The sequence below is a fragment of the Vanacampus margaritifer genome, chromosome 13 (assembly GCF_051991255.1).
Source record: "Vanacampus margaritifer isolate UIUO_Vmar chromosome 13, RoL_Vmar_1.0, whole genome shotgun sequence".
Lineage (NCBI taxonomy): Eukaryota > Metazoa > Chordata > Actinopteri > Syngnathiformes > Syngnathidae > Vanacampus > Vanacampus margaritifer.
The window spans coordinates 12,656,919-12,676,221 of NC_135444.1; the positions used below are offsets into that span (position 1 = coordinate 12,656,919).

The 19,303-nt window shown below is 40.7% G+C and overlaps 1 protein-coding gene across 2 annotated transcripts in view; it reads left to right on the plus strand.

Annotated features, from left to right (window-relative positions):
- The window catches only part of acbd6 (acyl-CoA binding domain containing 6), a 31,231-nt gene extending 15,639 nt beyond the window's left edge, over nt 1-15,592 (plus strand). The window contains exons 7-9 of one of the 2 annotated variants that reach the window (XR_013296360.1): nt 12,563-12,593; nt 14,769-14,892; nt 15,003-15,147. Coding sequence is in view for 1 of the 2 variants with exons in the window: in XM_077583423.1 (XP_077439549.1) it covers nt 12,563-12,593; nt 15,003-15,157 (186 nt within the window). In the remaining variant the exon portion in view is untranslated. Of the gene's footprint in view, nt 1-12,562; nt 12,594-14,768; nt 14,893-15,002 lie in introns of both variants that reach the window. The other variant, XM_077583423.1, reaches the window with a different exon arrangement.
- Nucleotides 15,593-19,303: the final 3,711 nt, after the last annotated feature.

The window sequence follows — 19,303 nt, forward strand, 5'->3', positions numbered from 1 at the left end:
AAACTATTGTTGTCCTAAATAGTTTTAAAAATAATAATAATTCAGTTTTGTTGCCTCAGTAATGTACAACACCATTTATAAGTAAAATAAAATATTTAAAACACATTTTATTAAATTCTTCTTTTCTTTTTTTTTTTTACAAACCCCCAAAACGTTTTTTTTCTTTTTCTTCATCTTTTTATTTATTTTGTATCTATTTATTTAATTGCTCTTGCCGAGCTGTGTGTTATGAATAGAATGTAAATAAGTGCGGTAAATAAATGTCATTTTTTCAAAATCAAAAAATCTTTTTCTTCATCTTCTTCTTTTTTATCTTCATCTTCTTCTTTTTCATCTTCTTCTTCAGCATCTTTTTCATCTTCTTCATCATCTTCTTCATCTTCTCCTTCTGCTTAAAAAAAGCTGTTAAACATTCAATATATGTTTTCCACAAAACACAAAGGGGGTGGCGTTGATAGGAAAAAAATCTGGGGGAAAAAAAATCTGTTTTTCTATATGAATTTTACAAAAATGCACAAAAAAAACGTCTCTTGGTGATATTTGACACCCATTAATGTGTTTGCCTGTGTGGTCATTTTCGGACCAACATCCACCACTCAGTCATCCCCAACTTTTGTTTTCAGGTGCAAATCTCAGCTCCTCCACTAAAACATCCCAACAAGCCAGACAGTTGCCATGGCAATGTGCAGTTATTCATGGGAACTTGAGTCAGATGTTTTGGAGGTACTCCAGACGGTCACAGCCCAGAGTATATTTACACAATGTGGTACTTCGAGCGTGATTAGTGGGAGTAAGTGGCGGAGGCGTAGAGCGAAAGTTGGGATTAACCCAACAAAGTGCAGGTTAACACCACACAAACACAAGGCCAGGAAGGACACATTGTTCGTGCCACACCAACAGGAAGTGAGCGTAAGATGAGGCAGAGCAGGTGCCACATGCTCATGCGCGACTGTCTCACTCTCACTCGCCTCCGCCTCCACGTTGTATTAAAACAACATGATCCATGAGGCGGAAAGGGCGACTCGCAGCACCGCTAATTCTAATTAATCCAGCGTGGTAGCGCGGCCGCCGCAAGACCCAAGTGCTCCCAGTCTATCAGATAGAAATTCATAACTTAATTGAGGTCAGAGCCCGGAGCCGCCAGAACAAAAGTCTCCAGCCGGGACCAGCTAGATCAATAGTAATAAATATCTGACTGTGGGGATGGCCTGCAATTGGAGGCAGAGGAACACAAAACAACAAAGTCGACATGATGCTGCTGTCCTGGCTACTGGTACAGGATTGGACTGTCTTAGTTTGTGGATCCAATGGAGGGGCCTTAACATTAAGATTTATGACTATGATGTCAAACTGTGACATAGTGGACAGTCATATTTCCACCTCTCCTGTATGTTACACTTTCTTATTATTTTACACTATCATTTCCCTAATTTATTTTTTGTTCATATGTTTCGTTGTCCAGAGCAAATTAATTAGCCTACATTATTTCTATCAGGAATATTGCTTCAGTTGTCGTGATTCTGGGGTTTTCAGACTTAAAAAAAAAAAAAAGATTAATCACAAAAAATGAGGTTGAGCTGTGTTTGGAGGGGGCGGCGCCACGGTGGGGGTTCTTTTCCCTGTTCAGCGTCGTTGTTGTAGCTCATGCAATTCCACACAAACGCACACACTCCTCTGATAGAAAGTCAATGTTGGAGGCATTGTTACATGTTGTCTTCACTCCCCTTTCCCAGCAATACTGTCTATAACTAATGGCGCAGTCAACCCAGTCATAACAAATACCCAGTAAGATTCATCAAAATTGTGTGCCCGAGTGTGTTGCACGCTTGCAGGTGTATATGTGCAACCTTTCTTCCTTAGCGCTTATTATGTATGTACAAAAAGGAATAAAAATGAGAAATGCACTCTAGAGAAAGCGAATAAAAATAAATTCACTCTGCAATGCAACGCAATCACACAATATCTTTGAGCATGACCGTTTCATTCTGGATGTGAAATGAGCACATTTCAGCTCCTTCGGTGGCTTGACTGATTAATACTGGACTCGGCTGTGGTTTGCTTCATACACTGTGCTACACATATTTAAGAGCACTCCCTCTGACTACCTCTTCATAATAGACCCAATGACAGCATTACTGTAAAATATTACTCCCATCTTTACAAGTTTGTCTGCCGGCCGACTTTCCTCTCCTGTAACTTGATGGCATTATTGCCTCTGATGAATCTGAAGGTCTGCAAGAGGATTTTTTTTCTTTTGGCATTTTGTTAGGTTTACAGCTGTCTTTGGGGAAAGATCATTAACACGTCAATATGAACATCTTTTACCGCCTCAAAATTATGTTTTATTATATAGTCCAATCCACCATAATCGCAGATCCTACAAGCATGCAGGCAAAGGAAAGATGTCTGAGTGGGTGGCCTTTATTAAAGTTGAAGTCAACCTTAAACATTTCTTGACAATAATTAATGTGACCTCACTAGTCTAAACATGACATTCTGATTAATATTACATTTGTGGAATATGAGTTATGAAGCAAAATCCAGCCCTTTTTATCCATTTCAGAGGGCGGCCATTTGGCCACTTGCTGCCGACTGAAGATGACATCACAGTTGTTCAGGTCTCAGGTAACAACCAATCACAGTTCAGCTTCAGATAACAGGCGAGCTGTGATTGGTCGTTGCCTGAGCCCTGCGCAACACTTATGTCATCTTCATTCGACAGCAAATGGCAAAATGGCCGCCCCCTGAGATGGATAAAAACAGCTGGATTTCGCTGCTTAACTCATATTCCACTGACACAATCTCAACCAGAATACCATATTTAGACTAGTGGGGTTGCATAGAATATATTATTGTCAAGAACATTTTTTGGGTTGCTCCCCCTAACTGCTGGCAATTTGGTACCTTGCTCAATTACAAAAAAAAAAAAACGGGTGCTGCTGGGGATGTGTACTGGCATCTCTTCAGCAACCAAACCTCATTTGCATAACCAGCCACCCTCTGGTCTCACAGTCAAGCATTCTTTCGGCTTTTAACTTGAAAGATTCCACCGTATCATTATGATAATCATAGTTTAATTTACTTCACTAATACTGTATCAGTAATGTTCAATAGTAAACGTCTGACTGGTCAAATTCAGATAAAAGCATAAAATTCCATATGAAACATGTCTTTGTAATATGCATAGGCCAATATCGCCATATCAATATTTTTTTGATATATTGTGCATTCCCAATTTAAAAAAAAATATTATTATTACTATTGCACCAATGAAAAGCACTGTAAAGTTGAACAGGTGAGGCAAGGTGACCTTGGCTAAATATTTGCTGCTTAAGAGCTCATACAGTACTTGGGTTCAAAAGTCAAATTTTTGAAAAATAGTTGCTAGAGGGATCAGAAATGTCATAAAGTTGTCAACACTGCCCGTGCTTCTGTAAACTAGTTCCTGTTTGTAGGCATGTTGTTAGTTGCAACAGTGCATGTCAACTAGCGAAGATGAAAGTACTACATTTAATTCAACTGAATTGGGCATGAACATTTCGGTTAAATGGTTAGCCCTGGAGCAAAATAAGATTGTTACCTTCCTGCTACTTTGACGATTCCCTTTCATTGGCTACTTTAGCAAGCACAATTAGTTTGACGAAAAATTCCAATGGCATATATCACACGCACTTTACATTTTTATGAATGCATCTGTGAGATGGTCTTCTAGGATTCATGTTAAGTAGTCGCCAGACCGCTTGACTTAATGAAATGAGAGCTGTTGCCGTGTCAAAAGAGCCGGTCAGACATTCACACACTTATGAATATATAATGCGAGCACTCAGAGGCGAGCTTGTGACTTGACAGTAATGCTGCCGCTGTCTATAGAGGCCTTGCAGCAGGTAACAGTCGTCTTTGCCTTCATCAGCTCTTGTTTGGTTCTTATTGGCCACTCACTGGGCCTCGCCTACATCCTACTATTTGATTTCCATCGTTCTTAACCATCCACATAAATTGTCAGGAGCATTAAAGCTGTCCTCGGCCGCTTACAGACAGAGGGAAGGGGGGAGTAAGAGCTGGAAACACAGTGGGTGGAGGGAAAGAGGGGGGGTGAGGAGAGAGAATAAACAAAGTAAGTGTTTTGCCTTCCATCAGTCTCCCGCAGTACTCAGCTTTATGAGCCCCCTCACCCCCTCTACTCCCGCTGCCTCCGCCGCAGCCCCCGCTCCCCTGGCCATTGATTTTCATATTACACTCTTTCTTGCATTTATTTATTTCATATATTTCTTTTTAAACATCATCGATGAGCTGCAGGAGCACAGACGGCGCCCCCCCCCCTCCCCCCTAGCCACGTTAATTCTGGGCTTTAACCCTATCCTCCTCTCTGATGGCCGTAATGGAGGCTAAGGCGTCCCATGGGAACAAGCACGCTTGGTGACTCAGAGGGGAGGGGCTGCGCCCGGGTAGAAAATGATGGATTTACAAACAAGGTTTTCTTTTAACTGTGAAAATCAACCAGGTTGAACTTTTGGGCGTTTATTTAACATTTTAGAATGCTTTTGCTGTACTTGCTGAATTGACTACAGTATAGAAAACATCCATCGTTGCATCGCGATAAATTTAAAAAAAATCGCTGCAATTTATACCACCTTTACTGGTACTATGATGTCAGCCGCAGGCAAGAGGGTGGGTGAGGGGGAGCACCCGGGCACCTGAAGGACACTCCCAGGCGGTGTGAAGGGCGGCGAGTTAGGCGTCAGGCTAATTTGACCACGGGTGGCAGTCCTCACACGCTGAGTGGCAAGGTTACCTCTCGCGGCTCAGAACGGAGGCCCAGATTCAATTAAGGATGCCCCCACTGAGCAGATCCTTTTAACACCGGGGCCTTCCCAGTACGCACATAAAGCGCACCGTGCACACACACGCGCAGCTGATTTGTCATTCGGACTTCCAAGACACACACACTCACAAACATCTCAACTAAATAAATAAACATGAATATTTAATTGAGGAAATTCAATTTACACTCTCAAGAGAGATGTTGTGGGTTTAGTGCCTTGCTCAACGGTAGTTTGATAATGCTCAGAAAACAACATATCACCCAATTAACAGATGAAACAAACTGAGTAAATGCAAACTCTTTACATTCTATATCTATACCGAACCCATTTTTATTCTACTGAAATGTGCCATTCGTGTCGTTTTCGGTTGTGGATACAGAGACCACACTAATCCATCATTTATTCAACTAAAAATGTTCAAATGTAATGAATTGGTGGAGTTTAACCACCTTAAAATAATGTTTAAAGCCCATCATGAAATTTTACCAGTTAATATAAAAATCAAATTTAAAAAAACGGGCAAGGGAGCACAGACATTTTTTTCCAAACCTAAATATAGAACAAAACAAAAAGAGCGATGTATTTCAACTCAAGGTGTCAGTTTGTGGAACAATCTGGATTGTAAAACAAAATCTTCTCAGTCTATCTGTATTTTTAAAAACTGATAAAAGTACAATTACTGGAAATATACTGTATATATAGCACAAGGACATGCTGTTGAATTATTTTATAGAATTGTTATATTAAAAGCATCTTGACCGCTCGCTGTCATTCATTTTGTGTTGATTTTTTTTGGTGTGTTGATCAGGGGCCAAGTTTTTACTTATTTCTGTCCCATTTTATTTCTTTTATTTTAAAAAGTGAAAAAAATTGAATACTAAGCTTCCACCATGCACTAACCGATACTACTACAGTAAGAGCCCTTTGGTGGAACACAATTTGTTCGACTTGACCTCTAATTTGTTCATCTTTTGAGTCAATTTTTCTCCTTGGTTTGGAAAATGGAGGGATGGATCTAATGGCAATACGCATAGTCAAACACCATCATAAAGGCTTTAATATCAGTAGAGGGACATTTTGTTTTTTTAACATTGTTGATATTTATATTAAAAAAAAAAAAATCGGAAAGCGAATTATTCCGAAAAACACGCTAATCCATTGCTGCTAATGAGTAATCTGATGTGTTGCGTAATTTAATTAACTTTGGAGGTCTAAGTACAGTACATGTGTTTGTAAGTACAGTACCAGTCAAAAAATTTGGACACACCTTTGAGTGTAGCTGTACATACAGCCAGCGGTGGCAAGCAAAAGTACAAAGAAAGAAAATGTAATGACCAAAAGTAGATGTTTAAAATGATTCTGGTGTACATGGGTCTGCTCAGCCATTAATCACGTAAACCTGAGAGTGATCTGTCATTGCGTATTACTCGTACCTGCTTGTGTGTCTCACGGGTCTTAGCAATCCATCCCGCAAACAAAAACTCACTTGGTATGTCCTGCGCTTTGCAGTCATTCATCATAAAATCTTTAAAAAGAAGCATATGAAGCTTCAGGTTTTGGGGGCCACAGTTGCTGTTTTGGTTCTAGATGGGCGAAGGCCGGTGAAGTGACCGGCATCTTCATCTCTTCCATCTTGCTGCGTTTTGATTAATGGCACCTGCTCTTCATAATGCGATCTGCCGGAATCTGCATGCCAATGATTCCAGTCGATCGATTTACCCAACACACGCACGCACTCCCGGCCGCTGTCATTATGAAAGTCAAAAGCTGCTGCATGCATTGATCATAAATTAGAATTGCTTGTCCACCACACACACTTGTTTAATGTTTCTGTCAGGGGTGGAGGGAAGACGGGAAATAGGAGAGTGTAAAGTTTGAAAAAGGAAGAAGTAACAGACAAAGGGAATCCATGATGATTGGTCCTATTTACCACCGATTGCAATTGAGTTTCACAAAAAATTGAATGCTGCTCCTTTAAATGCTGAACAGATTTTTTTGTTGAGCAGAATTCTCGGTTATTCAAAAGCACAACAACAAAAAAGCCATCTTCCTTGCGTTTCTAACACTGTAATTTTCAAGTTTGTATTATACTTTATATTGCTATCATACACCATTACACGCCAACGTCAGCACAACACCACCCCAAAATCATATTCAATCTCTAATTTAATACTCACAAATAGCATGTCGCATCCGCCAGGCGTCCAAATCAAAGTCTGCGCTCTTGTTCACCCCCCCCCCCCCCAACCAAACAAAAAACCTTTAATACTTCACAAAAGCAGATATGGTTACATCATCTTCCCAAACTCTTTTCCGAAGGTCTTAGAGCCATGAGTTGGGCAATAAATGAAACGATGAGCTGACTGTGCGATGTGGATGTGTGGAAATGAATCAGCACCGAAGCATTACAGTGGTCCATTTATAACAGAACAGGCTTACTCAAATAAGTGTAAACTATTTTTACTCGTTATTGTCTTAAAAGCATCCTGACTTTTCATCTTGAAGTGACGAAATACTGCATAGCTCCCAAAAAGTGAGGGAAGAGGCGTTTTACACCACTTCCCATAGATTTGTTCTCAAGCTATTTTCAACATGTTTAATTGGTGGTCTAATTTAAATGTATAAGAAGAACAGACAGCAAGAGGACAGTCAGACCAATAGTGTTGATTTGTAAAAAATAATAGTAAAGGAAATTGACCTTATTTGGATTTGCGGGATTTCTGCCCAATGGCAATTATATGCAAAAGCCATCTGTATCTTATAAGAATAACAAAGCCAAGATGTGGTCGTCTTCTGATTACGTTGGCTACTGTCGTTGAAGCTAATCACGGTAATGTCTCAAATTGTAAGCAGTGATTGATTGATGAAAGGCACAGTCACCCCATCACAAGGCACACTTACAAAATCTAATGAGAGCTATTGGAAAAGATGCATCAAAAATTCCATTAACAGTCTCAGCTGTAAATATTCCATTTCTTTCTTTAAGATATATCTTTACAATAAAAGACTATTTCAAAGTGGAACGATTCCTTTCGATTCACTCGCATCTTTTAAATCAAAAAACAATTTTCCAATTCTAACAGTATTTTTGTTGTACCCCTAGTACACATATTGGTTAATGCTTAGAAGACAGGACAATCGTTGCTATTATTAAGTTTCATCTGTTATATTATTCGTGGTTATTATGTTTTGCTTTCAGGGAAAAATCACCTAGTTTGACTACCTTATATGTTCTTTTTTTTCCCTACCTGTGTGTACTCACCGGGGTTGTATGGTAGCAAGGAGGCTTGTCCTGCAAAATCCACAGCTGGATATGGTGTCTTTGAGAGTACAAGCTTTAAACATCAACTTAAACAAATCTCATCCGAGGCTCAGACACACAATCAGAATGAAATTCTGCTAGAGTGTATCGTAGACTCCAGGGACGTCTGCGCTCTATTTGTATCCCCAAACCCAGTTATGTTTTATGCCCTTGAAGCCGCCACTTAATGCTGCTGTAAACAGTTTAGGCTCAACATTTGGACTATTCTTGTCCGAGCGGCAAGAGATTTGTGGAAGCGGATCCATGCATAAAACCAGTTCAGTCACTTTCCATGAATGACATTTGCGACAGTCCCTCTTGTGTGTTTGTGCCGCGGATAAGTTCAAGTACAGCCGAGGGTTTTATTACTTTCTGCTTGACGGATTCATCTGACAATCCTCCGCTCTCATCAGACAGATGACAGATGTTGTGCTTTTTTTTTTTAGTTTTTTTGCAAGTTGACACAAAAAATGTAAATATGCTACCTAACCTTTTCTTAGGACCAACTCATTTGTAAGGCTCAAAGAATCCAAACTGCATGACGTCTTTCTCTTTTCTCTATCATCATTCTCTTACCTCACCACGTTTGTTTTGTAGAAATGATAGATGGGTGTGACTTACATCCAGCAATACTGCAATTGTACTAATAGGTCAATCCCTATTCATGCTGCACCTAAGCATATTGGTCCGGCCCATTAGGGTGATCCACTGCTCGGCGCTGGAGCTACTGCTATTGTGCAAGCAGCTACTTTATTGAACACTCTGCTGACGTTTCTGCACCGCAAGGGGAAACTTTGGATGACATGCGAAAGCAAGAGGTTTGGTGCAACATGCCTCTGTAATGGGATGGGAACAGGGGTGCACCCGAGCGTCGTGGGTGAGGCGGGTGGGGGGGGGGGGGTAAGAGTACGGGGCTGGTGTCTCTTCCAAGCTACTTCCAAAGCAAATGGAAGACAATCCAATTTCCTGTGATTCCATCAAGCCTGGGTCCTGGATCCAGGGGCATTAGGGAACGCTGAGAGGACGGGCCACTGACCCCTCACTTGCGTGCGCACACACTGCCACACTCGACACAGTGCATTAAAAATAAAGTCTACGCTTACTACGCCATACATCAGCATTTATTTACCTCATGATGTTTAACATGTCAAATACTGCATTTTGTAATTGTTACTGTACAGAGTTCTTTGGCTAGTTGAGGCTACGTAGTCCGTGTTGCATCCACCGCGATTTTTTTGTAGGACAGGAGGATGTTCAAGAAACTCTTATAGCTACATAAACAGGGCACCAATGCTATTTGTAATATACACTTGCTTGCAAAACTTTTTAAGTTCACGAGGGCCGACCAATTAATCGCCTGGCCGATTAAGACCCTTCGAACATCAAAATAATCGGCCAAGTGGTCGATTTTTGCTGACTCTTTTTACTACGTCAACATTTTATAACAGTTGTACACAAGTAACAATGGTTTCATATTTATTCAACATTATACAATAACCTTGTATCCTTAAATGTATCAAATGAAATGTGTTGATAAGGTCATTCTATGGACCTGCCATTCAAAACAAAGCAAATCTAAATCAACATTTTTACAAACATCCAAGGAATTGGCCTGGATGGAACTAATTTGCACACAACCTAAAGTCACGGTTTGTTTAAAAAAATAAAAGAATGAAATAAAAACAGTGCAAGTGCAACTGGTACGGTTAATGATGGCACCCGTAGGACAAGGATTTATGTCCTTATAACTTCATTAATTAAATGCATTGTGCCAGGCAGTACATCCTGGGAACTGAAAAGTAAAGTTTGACACCCACTTATACATGAGGAATAGAGACCAGGTCAGTCCAATAGTCAAAATGTACGCATAATTGACCGTCGTTGAAGTGTATTATGTTTTGTGGATGTATTGGATTTTCTTCTATTAGTCGGTAATCTGTATTTTTTGGGCATTGGCCTAAAAAAAAATCGTAGCACAAATGATTTGATATAGAATTAAAAAGTCACAACTTTTTCATTATAAACCTCTGGGGTGATGAATGCGGATGATTTTTATAAATTTTTTTATCAGTTCTATCGAACACCACCAGTGGTAGGATCCGCCAGTTGTGGTGTTGTGGGCTAACTACGATCCGTTTTCCACTCACTTGTGGATATTTGCATCTGTGTTTGAGATCCACCCAGAGGGAATAGAAAGCTCTAATTCAATCAGAAGGTCCCCAAAGTGCTGCCCTCCAAGACCGAGACAGAGAGAGAAAGAGAGAGAGAGGATTACAATAGGATCACCGTGCACTGAGAATGGCGAGGAGAGGGAAGGAAGAGGAATAAGGAAATGGAGGGAATGAAAGCAGAGGGATTATGATGGAGGAGGTGAGTGAATGGGAAAGAGGGAAAAGGTGGACGTGGTAATGACAGCAGAGAGAGACTGGAAGGAAAGACATGAGGAAGACTGTGTAGTTATCAAGAAAAGTTACTGCTCAGATACAAAAGGTGGTAAAGACAAATGCACACTTTCATCATCATTTTTTTTTTTTTTAATCTTTTCAAAGTATGTTCACTGCAGAGCAGGAAATGTCACCAAATCTTGCTGCCTTTTAATCCGCCTCCAATCACGTGAACCCGTTGGACTTTTGTTCCGAGGGCGCCAGCAGCACTTTGGTCATTCATCATCATTACGAGCTGCAAAGGCAGGCCGGAGCAGTGATTAAGAACTGAATCTTCTGTTGATGATGCCTGTCATAGATTGGGTCTTATTTTACCTTATACACACTCTTCTAGCCCTGCCCTCAAACCACATATCCAACAAGAAATATGTCTCTGCCATTGACCCTTTAACCTAAACTACCATTTGTACCATTCACACACACACACACACGTATAGACTAGCACCGACTCTTCACACTCATCTCTCTGCTGTCCCTGGAAGGATGCGTGTCAAGGGTCACATAGCTACTGTTAAATTCAGTAAACATATATTGAAATACGATCAGGAGCTAGAAATGAGACATTAGAAGAAAAGTAAATCGCCATTAATTTCATGCAATTTTAAAGGGAAACTGCTATATTGTCTTTCTTTAATTAAGGTTATGTGTCATTATTTAATAGCAATTTTATGCATCAACACTACTAGTGGTATTCGTATCGGTGAGTACTCGTACTAGTATCGGTCTATCGAGCGTCCCTAAAATGTATCATGTCTGCGCTCAGCATGACAATTCCCAAAAGCCGATGAGGACCTCATTAGTAACCTGTTGAGGGTTGGACATAATGATTGTGCAGAATTGAGGGTTGATTAACTCTTTGACTGCCAAAAACGTTAAATAACGTTTAGTAAAATCCTACGGGGGAGTGCCAAAGACGTTAAAAGACGTTTGTTTCAAAACAGAGGTGAAACTAACCATTTTCTATTGTTGATTACTCAAAAACGGAATAAGGTAGAAACAAACTTTTTTTTCTGATGAAAGATGAAAGTCCAATCTTTCATTTGGTAGTATGTGTGTTTCCATAGTCCAAACACATAATTTTCTATGGACCTTGAAAGATCAGTCAAAATGCTTAAAATCAGCTGGCACTGGGGACAACCCGTTTCTGAAAACGTCTGGCAGTCAAAGAGTTAATCCTGTACTAGTAGAGCCACTTTTGATTCCATCTTAGCTACTGTATTTCTGATATTAAGTGGAAAAATAACATGATGTTTACGATGGGAATTTGGCGACGCAACTTCTATGGGTGGCATTAGTCGTATCAGTATTGGGTCAAAAACCTTATTTCATGGTATCAGTACTTACGACTGTACCTGATACCAGTATTGGCTTCCCTCTTGTGGTCGTTTTTCGATCAGGAGCTAGGAATTAGAAGAATAGAAAATGGCCATTAATATCATGCAATTTTAAGGAATAATGCTATGTTGGGATATCTTGGCATGTTTTTGTTGGGGGGAGTTCTTATGTATCAAATGTACTAGTGGTATCAGTACTTGGTATCGGTCACTACTTGAGTTGAGTACGTGAACTAGTATGGATCTGAAAAAATGTGATATCAAACATCCCAATTTAGAACATAAAAAAATTCAATTTACCCCCCAAAAAAAGAATCCCCTGGTCGCTCAAGGAAATTTGTAGCTCTCACCCCTAGTTGAATGAAATGCATAACTCAAACATATTTTTTGAATGCAACCAAATCACACAAAGCAGATCATGATCACGTTTGAGTCACGTGTTTCCCCAAATCAATACCTCATCTCCTCATAATCCCCCCCACGGGCCAATGAAAACAAATCCCGTTCAAGCCGTCCACAACAAATAGCCACTGATTGGTATGCTAACAGGTGAATTTTCGGCATTTGGTGGCTGCAAATTTATTGCTATGATCATAACTCTGTGCTGATTTATTCTTCACTCGTCACAAGTCTGTTGAACATTGTCTTTGCCTTTCACAGGATAATGAAGGACAGACGGCGCTACATTATGGTAAGAAGGCAGCTGTTGATGCGGGTTGTCTCTCTTAACTTTTGAATGCACCTGCACTTTGATGTGAAATGTGTCCCCGTCAACTTCCCGTGCTCCTTTCCCATCCTAATGAGGCTTTCCTGTTTCTTGTGTGCATGTCCTTTGGCATGTTTGTATCCGGCATGCTTGTGTGGAGATTCCAGTCTGGTTTTGGTCCGCGCAAATGTGTGTGTAGGTGTGTATAATAATCGCCAGGCCTCCCCGAGGAAATCAGCGGCGGTCCTCAGACTCCCCCTGACCCCCTCATGCCCCAACGCAAACGTCCCTGAGGGGCGGTTCCCTTGTCCTTCTGAGCCTGCGTGTGTGGCTGCGCCATCTGTCCTCCGCGCTAGTTTGGTGGCGGCCATGTTGCGTCACCCGCTGGCACACAAGCCACAAACAGAGGAAGGTGGCATGTAAAAAAAGATGACTAATAAACATAAGCGATGAACTCCGAGAGACAAATAGCAGAGAATGAAAATTCATTTCCACCTCTCTTTGCACAGGCCATGGCGGCTGGCAAGTGATTAATTGAGGGTTTACTGCTCACCATAAATTGTTCTCCTCTACGGCTCCCCCGAGGGCCGGCTACTTTTTCTTATTTTCTTTTTACAGCTCAAAACCCAGGCGAGACACGTCAGCCACGTGCCACGCGCGCCGCCGCGGCTAAATGAAACACTCATCAAGTGCGGGGCTCACTCAGGGAAAAAAAAAAATAAGCCCCACACATGCGCACGGCTCGAGCGTTTCCGATGTATCATCACATCTCGCATACACTCTTCGAGGTTAAGAGGCCTGGCTGTCAATCAGCGCTGCTGCTGACATCAGCGATCGTGGCCGAGCACGAAGCCCACTGTTTAAAAGCAGCAATTGATAGACACTGACAGAGAAGAGCACTCACATAGCGAGAGCGAAAAGGGGGGGTTCTGCGGGGTACCTGCAGGGCGGAAGGTGCACTGACAATGCAGAGGTCCACTAACTAGGTTAACAAAGTGTAAGTCAAGGCTACAAAAATCCTAATTCAGACAACCCGAACAGTGTTGCTATTGAACTTGGAAAAAAACAAACCCTTATCTACTGGATTTGTTGGGACACTATCATGTTGTGAAAGAAAGATATTCAGTAAAACGTAGACCTCATCTTAGCACAAACAATCCCTCACATTCATAGATATCCAAACTTTACTTTGAGATCAGTTCTATTCACCTAACCCAGGGGTCTGCAACCTGCCGCTCTGGAGCCACATGTGGCTCTTTAGTCCTTCTCCTGTGGCTCCCTGTGGATCTCTAAAAAAAATAGTAGAAATGATTGTTTTTAAACATATTCTTTAAACAAACTAATTATTTAGATTAAAAAATAATACAGTAATTAAATTTTCAAAAAAATGTCAAGAGTCCCAAATTTTTAATTGTCGAAAAAAGAGACTCGAAAGGTAAATGAAAAGGCTTTTTAAAATTACCTAAAAGGTTAACATAAAATGTCCAAAAAGGAAGAGAATAACCATAAAATGTCCATGAAATTGAAAAAGAGAATTTAATTTAAAAAAGCAGAAAAGTAAAACGTTCGAAAAGTAACCATAAAATGTCCAAAAACAAAAGAGAGGCAGAAAATTAACATTAAATGTTTTTGGAATTGCCCCAAAAAAAGTCCGAAAATTGTTTGTTTTTCTTAAGGGAGAAAAAAATGATGAAAAATAGCCATAAAATTTTCAAGAAAGGTAGAAGAGAGGCAGGAAATGAACATATGTCCATAAAATTGCCAAATATGTCAGAAATTTGATGGAAAGGAAAAGTCTTAAAATGTATGACAAATTCCCCCCCCCAAAAATAAATTAATTTAAAAAAAATCCAGAATCGGAAGACAAAAGATAGAAGAAAATGAATCTCTACATATTGGATGCTTCATATTTTTGCGTTGTGGTGCAGCTCTAAGTAGCTCTTGGGCCCTCACTACATTAGACTAACACTAACACGCTGTTTCCTTCATCACAATCTCCAAATGTTTTGTGACTCCAGACAGATTTTTGGGGTCATTTATTTGACCTAAAATGGCTCTTTTGACAGTAAAAGTTGCTGACCCTTAACCTTATCTAAGCACATATGCACCTTGTACATTATGCTGACATGAGTCATTAATATTCATGCAATGTCCACTTAGGAATAAAGGAAATTGTGGAAGCCAAGTTATGTTAAATAAAGTGGAGGGAGGAAAATTCTTGATCAGCACATTTCTCTGTGCCAGCACCAGAAGAGCTCAAGATATTTTTTTTTGTAGTAACCTGGTAAGTTCTTTTGGCATAATCACAACAAACTAACTCTGCGAGGAAGCAGTGTAACTTCCTGAGATACGCTGAAAATGTCTTGCTGCTCTAATAGTTTCTTCTCCGCGTAGCATCGGCATGTGAGTTTGGCGACATCGTGGAGCTCCTGCTGAGCACCGGCGCTGACCCGTCCATCAAAGACATGGAGGGCTCGCTCCCCGAGGAGGTGACAGAGTCCGGCGCCATCTCTTCTCTCTTGCGCCAGTACACCGCTCCCAAAGGCTAAAGCAGCCGTGCCGTGCTGCCCCTCGACTCCACAACCCCCCCCCGTCCCCGAGGTCGTGATATCATCATCATCCCAGATTTCCTAGCATCCCTCACGTCCCCGGTGAGAGACTGTGCAACCCCAGCAGTTTGCGTTGGATTTTTTTTTTTGGGAGGTTAGTTGGCTTTGCCGTGTTTCTTTTTCATTTGAAATGATGTGTTTTGACTGACTTAAGCCATTAAGGTTGACTGACATGGTGCTGGATTCAAGAAATTCATTTATCTACAGCGTTGTCACAAATTTAAATCTTTTGATGAGACAAAAGACTTATTCTGATTTATCTTCAACAACCACCATAGACGTTTCTCAGCACTGCTGCAGGTTGATGATTCACTTCTGTTTCATTCCAAAGAATTCTTTGTCTATTGTTTCTCAACATTAAATTCTTTCAAATGAGTTTACTCTCATTTTTATTAACTGCAATCAATTCAGACGAGATTTTTTTTTAACCTTTTTTATTTAAAAAAATATGTCTAACCATAATAACATAGACCTTTGTTTTTACTACCAAAGGAAGTGGTTGCAAAAGTGTGCATACCCTCCAAATAAAAAATATCCAGTCACATTCAAACTAATCTTAAATGGGACTCGCGCAACCCTGCCATCATTTGAATTTGCCTCTGATTAACCCCAAACAAAGTTCAGCTGTTCTAGTAGGCTTTTCTGACACTTATTTAGCTTCCCGACAGAACCCTGAATGATCCATGCTAACACTGTTTGCAACTGTTAGGAATAATGGAGCAAAATGGAGCTTGCACAAAATAAGCTTGCGTCTTGTCACCCCTTAGCCCAGACAAGAAAAAGACAGAAAATTGTTGTCACATGGACTAAACAGCCAGCACTTGCCAGAAAGTCCCGCAGCTCCAAATAATGTAGCCGTCTGCCTCTTGGCAGCCTCGCTCAGCTGACTTCTTCTCCCTCTGATGCAATCTTTGGCTTGTGTTATAAGACGTGACTACAAAAATGTCAGGAAAACCTTGTTAAAACAACTGAACTTTATTTGGAGGTACTTTAAAAATGTGTTGACTCCAATTAAATAAAAAATTGAAAGTGATTGTTCATTCTCAACACATCCCCCCATCTGCCGTTCTAACAGGGTGTGCACACTTTTGCTACCGCCATTTTTTTTTCTTCTCTCCAATTGAGTTGTACAGGTTGTAGATCACACAAAAACCTGGCATTTGAGCAAGGGTGTGTAGACTGTTGACATCCACTGTAACGCCATTGTTTTAACTACACAAAGGGAATTGTATGTCATATAGGAGCCATCCAGATGTTCTGCCGAAATAACCAGCACATGGTGCACATCCAAATCTACTTTACTTGTCAAGCTGGTCTGATCAGTACAACACACACACACACACGCGCACAGATGAGAATAGACTAAATCTGGATTGCAGTTCTTAACTACAGCTTCCTGATGAAGATGCAAATACACAATATGTACAGTGGCGAGAGGGCACAGCTTAATCCTCCTCTCTCTAGCACACTGTCATGCCCCCCCCCCCCCTCCCCCTAGCCCCTCGTCGCTGGTGTTTAACTCAGCTGTCAATCTGGCCTGATTGGAGGTGTTAGATAACAGTCTCAACATGTCTGCTCGGAGTCTGACGCTCACCCTCACAGCCAACGTTTGCGCTCATTTCACATTTGATATTTGTCTTGCGTCGGTTCTGGGAGGATGGGGGGGGGGGGTTGTCTTTATCTTGCATGCATGCCGTGACCTCTGTTTCTCACAACCTCCTCTTACACAAGTCTAGCCCTTCTCTATAAATACATCTAATGTCCCTCTAAGAAATCTGAAGAAGAAACGACGAAAGAAGCCTCACGTGAGTTAAAAAGCTTTTCAGTATTCCGGGGCATGACGGCGAACGCTCTCACGGAGAGTTTCCGTGATCATGTCATTCATATGGATTCCATCCACATGCAGCCATTAGGCAGCGGGTGTATTGCTAAAGCCTGTTTGGGGGCTTCTTCTTGTGCCGTCCTAAAGCCTGTAATACCGGCTTGAATTAAGAGAGGGTGACGGCAGCCACGCGGCCCCCCTCAGCCCGTCTGCAAGACTCTGACACTAAGCCCATTATGTTTCCATTATGGGCCTTCAATTTTCCTCTCAGCTTCTTTTTTTTTTGGCACCGCAGCTCCCTCCCTCTCCACACTAAACCACCGTACCTGTATTTTGTTAAAACACATTTCACTTTTTGTCTTTATAACCACATTATTGTTTCAGAGAATATTTACTGATGCTTTTAAATGTCAGTGCTTGTTTGCCTAACTACACATAGAAAACAGCAAAAATACTCAGTGGGATGCTTGAAAGTACGACGGCGTATTTGGGCCATGTGTAAATATATATTTTTTTAGAGGGTGGGGGCAATATTACCGGGGAAAAACTTTCAAACTTGCCACTTTATAAAGTCACAAATTTGCCACTTTATAGAGTGGCTAATTTGCGAGTTTATAAAGTGGCAAATTTGTTAAAATAAATATTTACTTGTACATTTATGTTTCCAGAATTATTATTTACACATTCATACATTTCGGTATTTTTTTTGTACAAGTAGCTAAGTTGATGTGTCGAATCTGTCGCTCTCCGTCGTTCACTTGCATTTACCTAAAGTATGCTAGCTTCTGATTGGTTAGTGGTTTAGTCAGCTGATAGGGGATCAGGAAGTGTTGTCGCTCTAGCTGCCACAAGTAAAGTTTAAACCAAGCATGTACCAGACTGTGGCTGAATTTGTTGTGTGGTCTCGTACCATTGGGAATTATGAATTAATTTATAATTATGAAATTCAGCAAACATATTCAATGAGAGTTAAGAATGATTGAACTGTATTGTTAGTAAAGGGTTTAATGATTTGTCTTATTTCCTTTGGATAAAAAGGTTCCATTGTTAATACAATACATGCATTCAAAGGCACTGAACAAATATCATTCCTTCCATATTTGTCATGTTTTCCTCGCCCGCGTGGCCCCGCCTCCTCTGGTGCTCTAACACACTGCTGATATTATTGAGTGGGGAAAAAAAAAAGCCCGTTTCACATTAAAACAGCACCGAGCTCACAACCTTGAGGGTGTCATTGAGAGGCCTCTGTTTGCTCTCTTTAAGACTCACTCCATCACGCTGAACATCATTGTTCACTTGATAGAAGAGAAAAAAAAAAAAGTCTGGTCGTAGAGCTGCTAGACTGACTCTCAGGCCAAAACAAATCATGTCTGTTTTGCATGTTAATTTGTTCATCTGTAAAAAAAAAAAAAGAAAAAAAAAAGACTTTCCCTTTAGAAAGTTAGTAATAAAAGCCTGGCGATCGATGATAATGGCATTTGTGCTTGCGTTTGTCATCTTCTCAAAAGCAACGCTGGTGGAGTTGCCGCAGATTTATTTGTATACTAGTGCTGTAAGTGGCGTGTAAATTATCCTAACTGTCCGTGTGGCTTTTTATCTTTGTAAGGCGCTACTATTAGAGCCCATCCATTAATGACCATAGTCCAGGCAATCAATGCTTAAATAAAAATCAGCTCCATTTGTAACATTTTATGCAAACTTTAACTAAGCTGACTCTACGTTTTGTTGTTGTTGTTGTTTGTATAATGCAACAGGAATAGCTAAAACACACCAAATCAATATCACTTAAGTTTGGGTTTGCTTTGGCCCGCCCTCAGACTAATGCTTGACATTGCAGCATACAGATGAGCTTATAGATGCATGCCGGGGTGTAATTTCATTGTGATTCTATACGTTCTTCTTAGCAGAATAGAATCACCACAGGAAGAGAAAAAAAAGGGTAAAAATGATTGTAGCAGTTCAAATGACTTGACAGTACAGTGGATATAAAAAGTTTACACACCCCTGTTCAAAATGCCAGGCTTTTTTTTTATATAAGATAAACAAATGTCTGATGTTCTAGTGGGCTTTTTCTGACATTCTTGTCATCACATCTTACAACCACAAGCCACGTCTGCAGTGTTTTCAAGACATTAAATCGGAACACAGTGGAGACATCAAATGGGGAAAATATGGCTGCACAACAGCGACTACCAAGAACCGGACGTCCCTTCAAAATTGATGGAAAGACGAGAAGAGGGAGGCTGACAGCAACATGGAGGTTG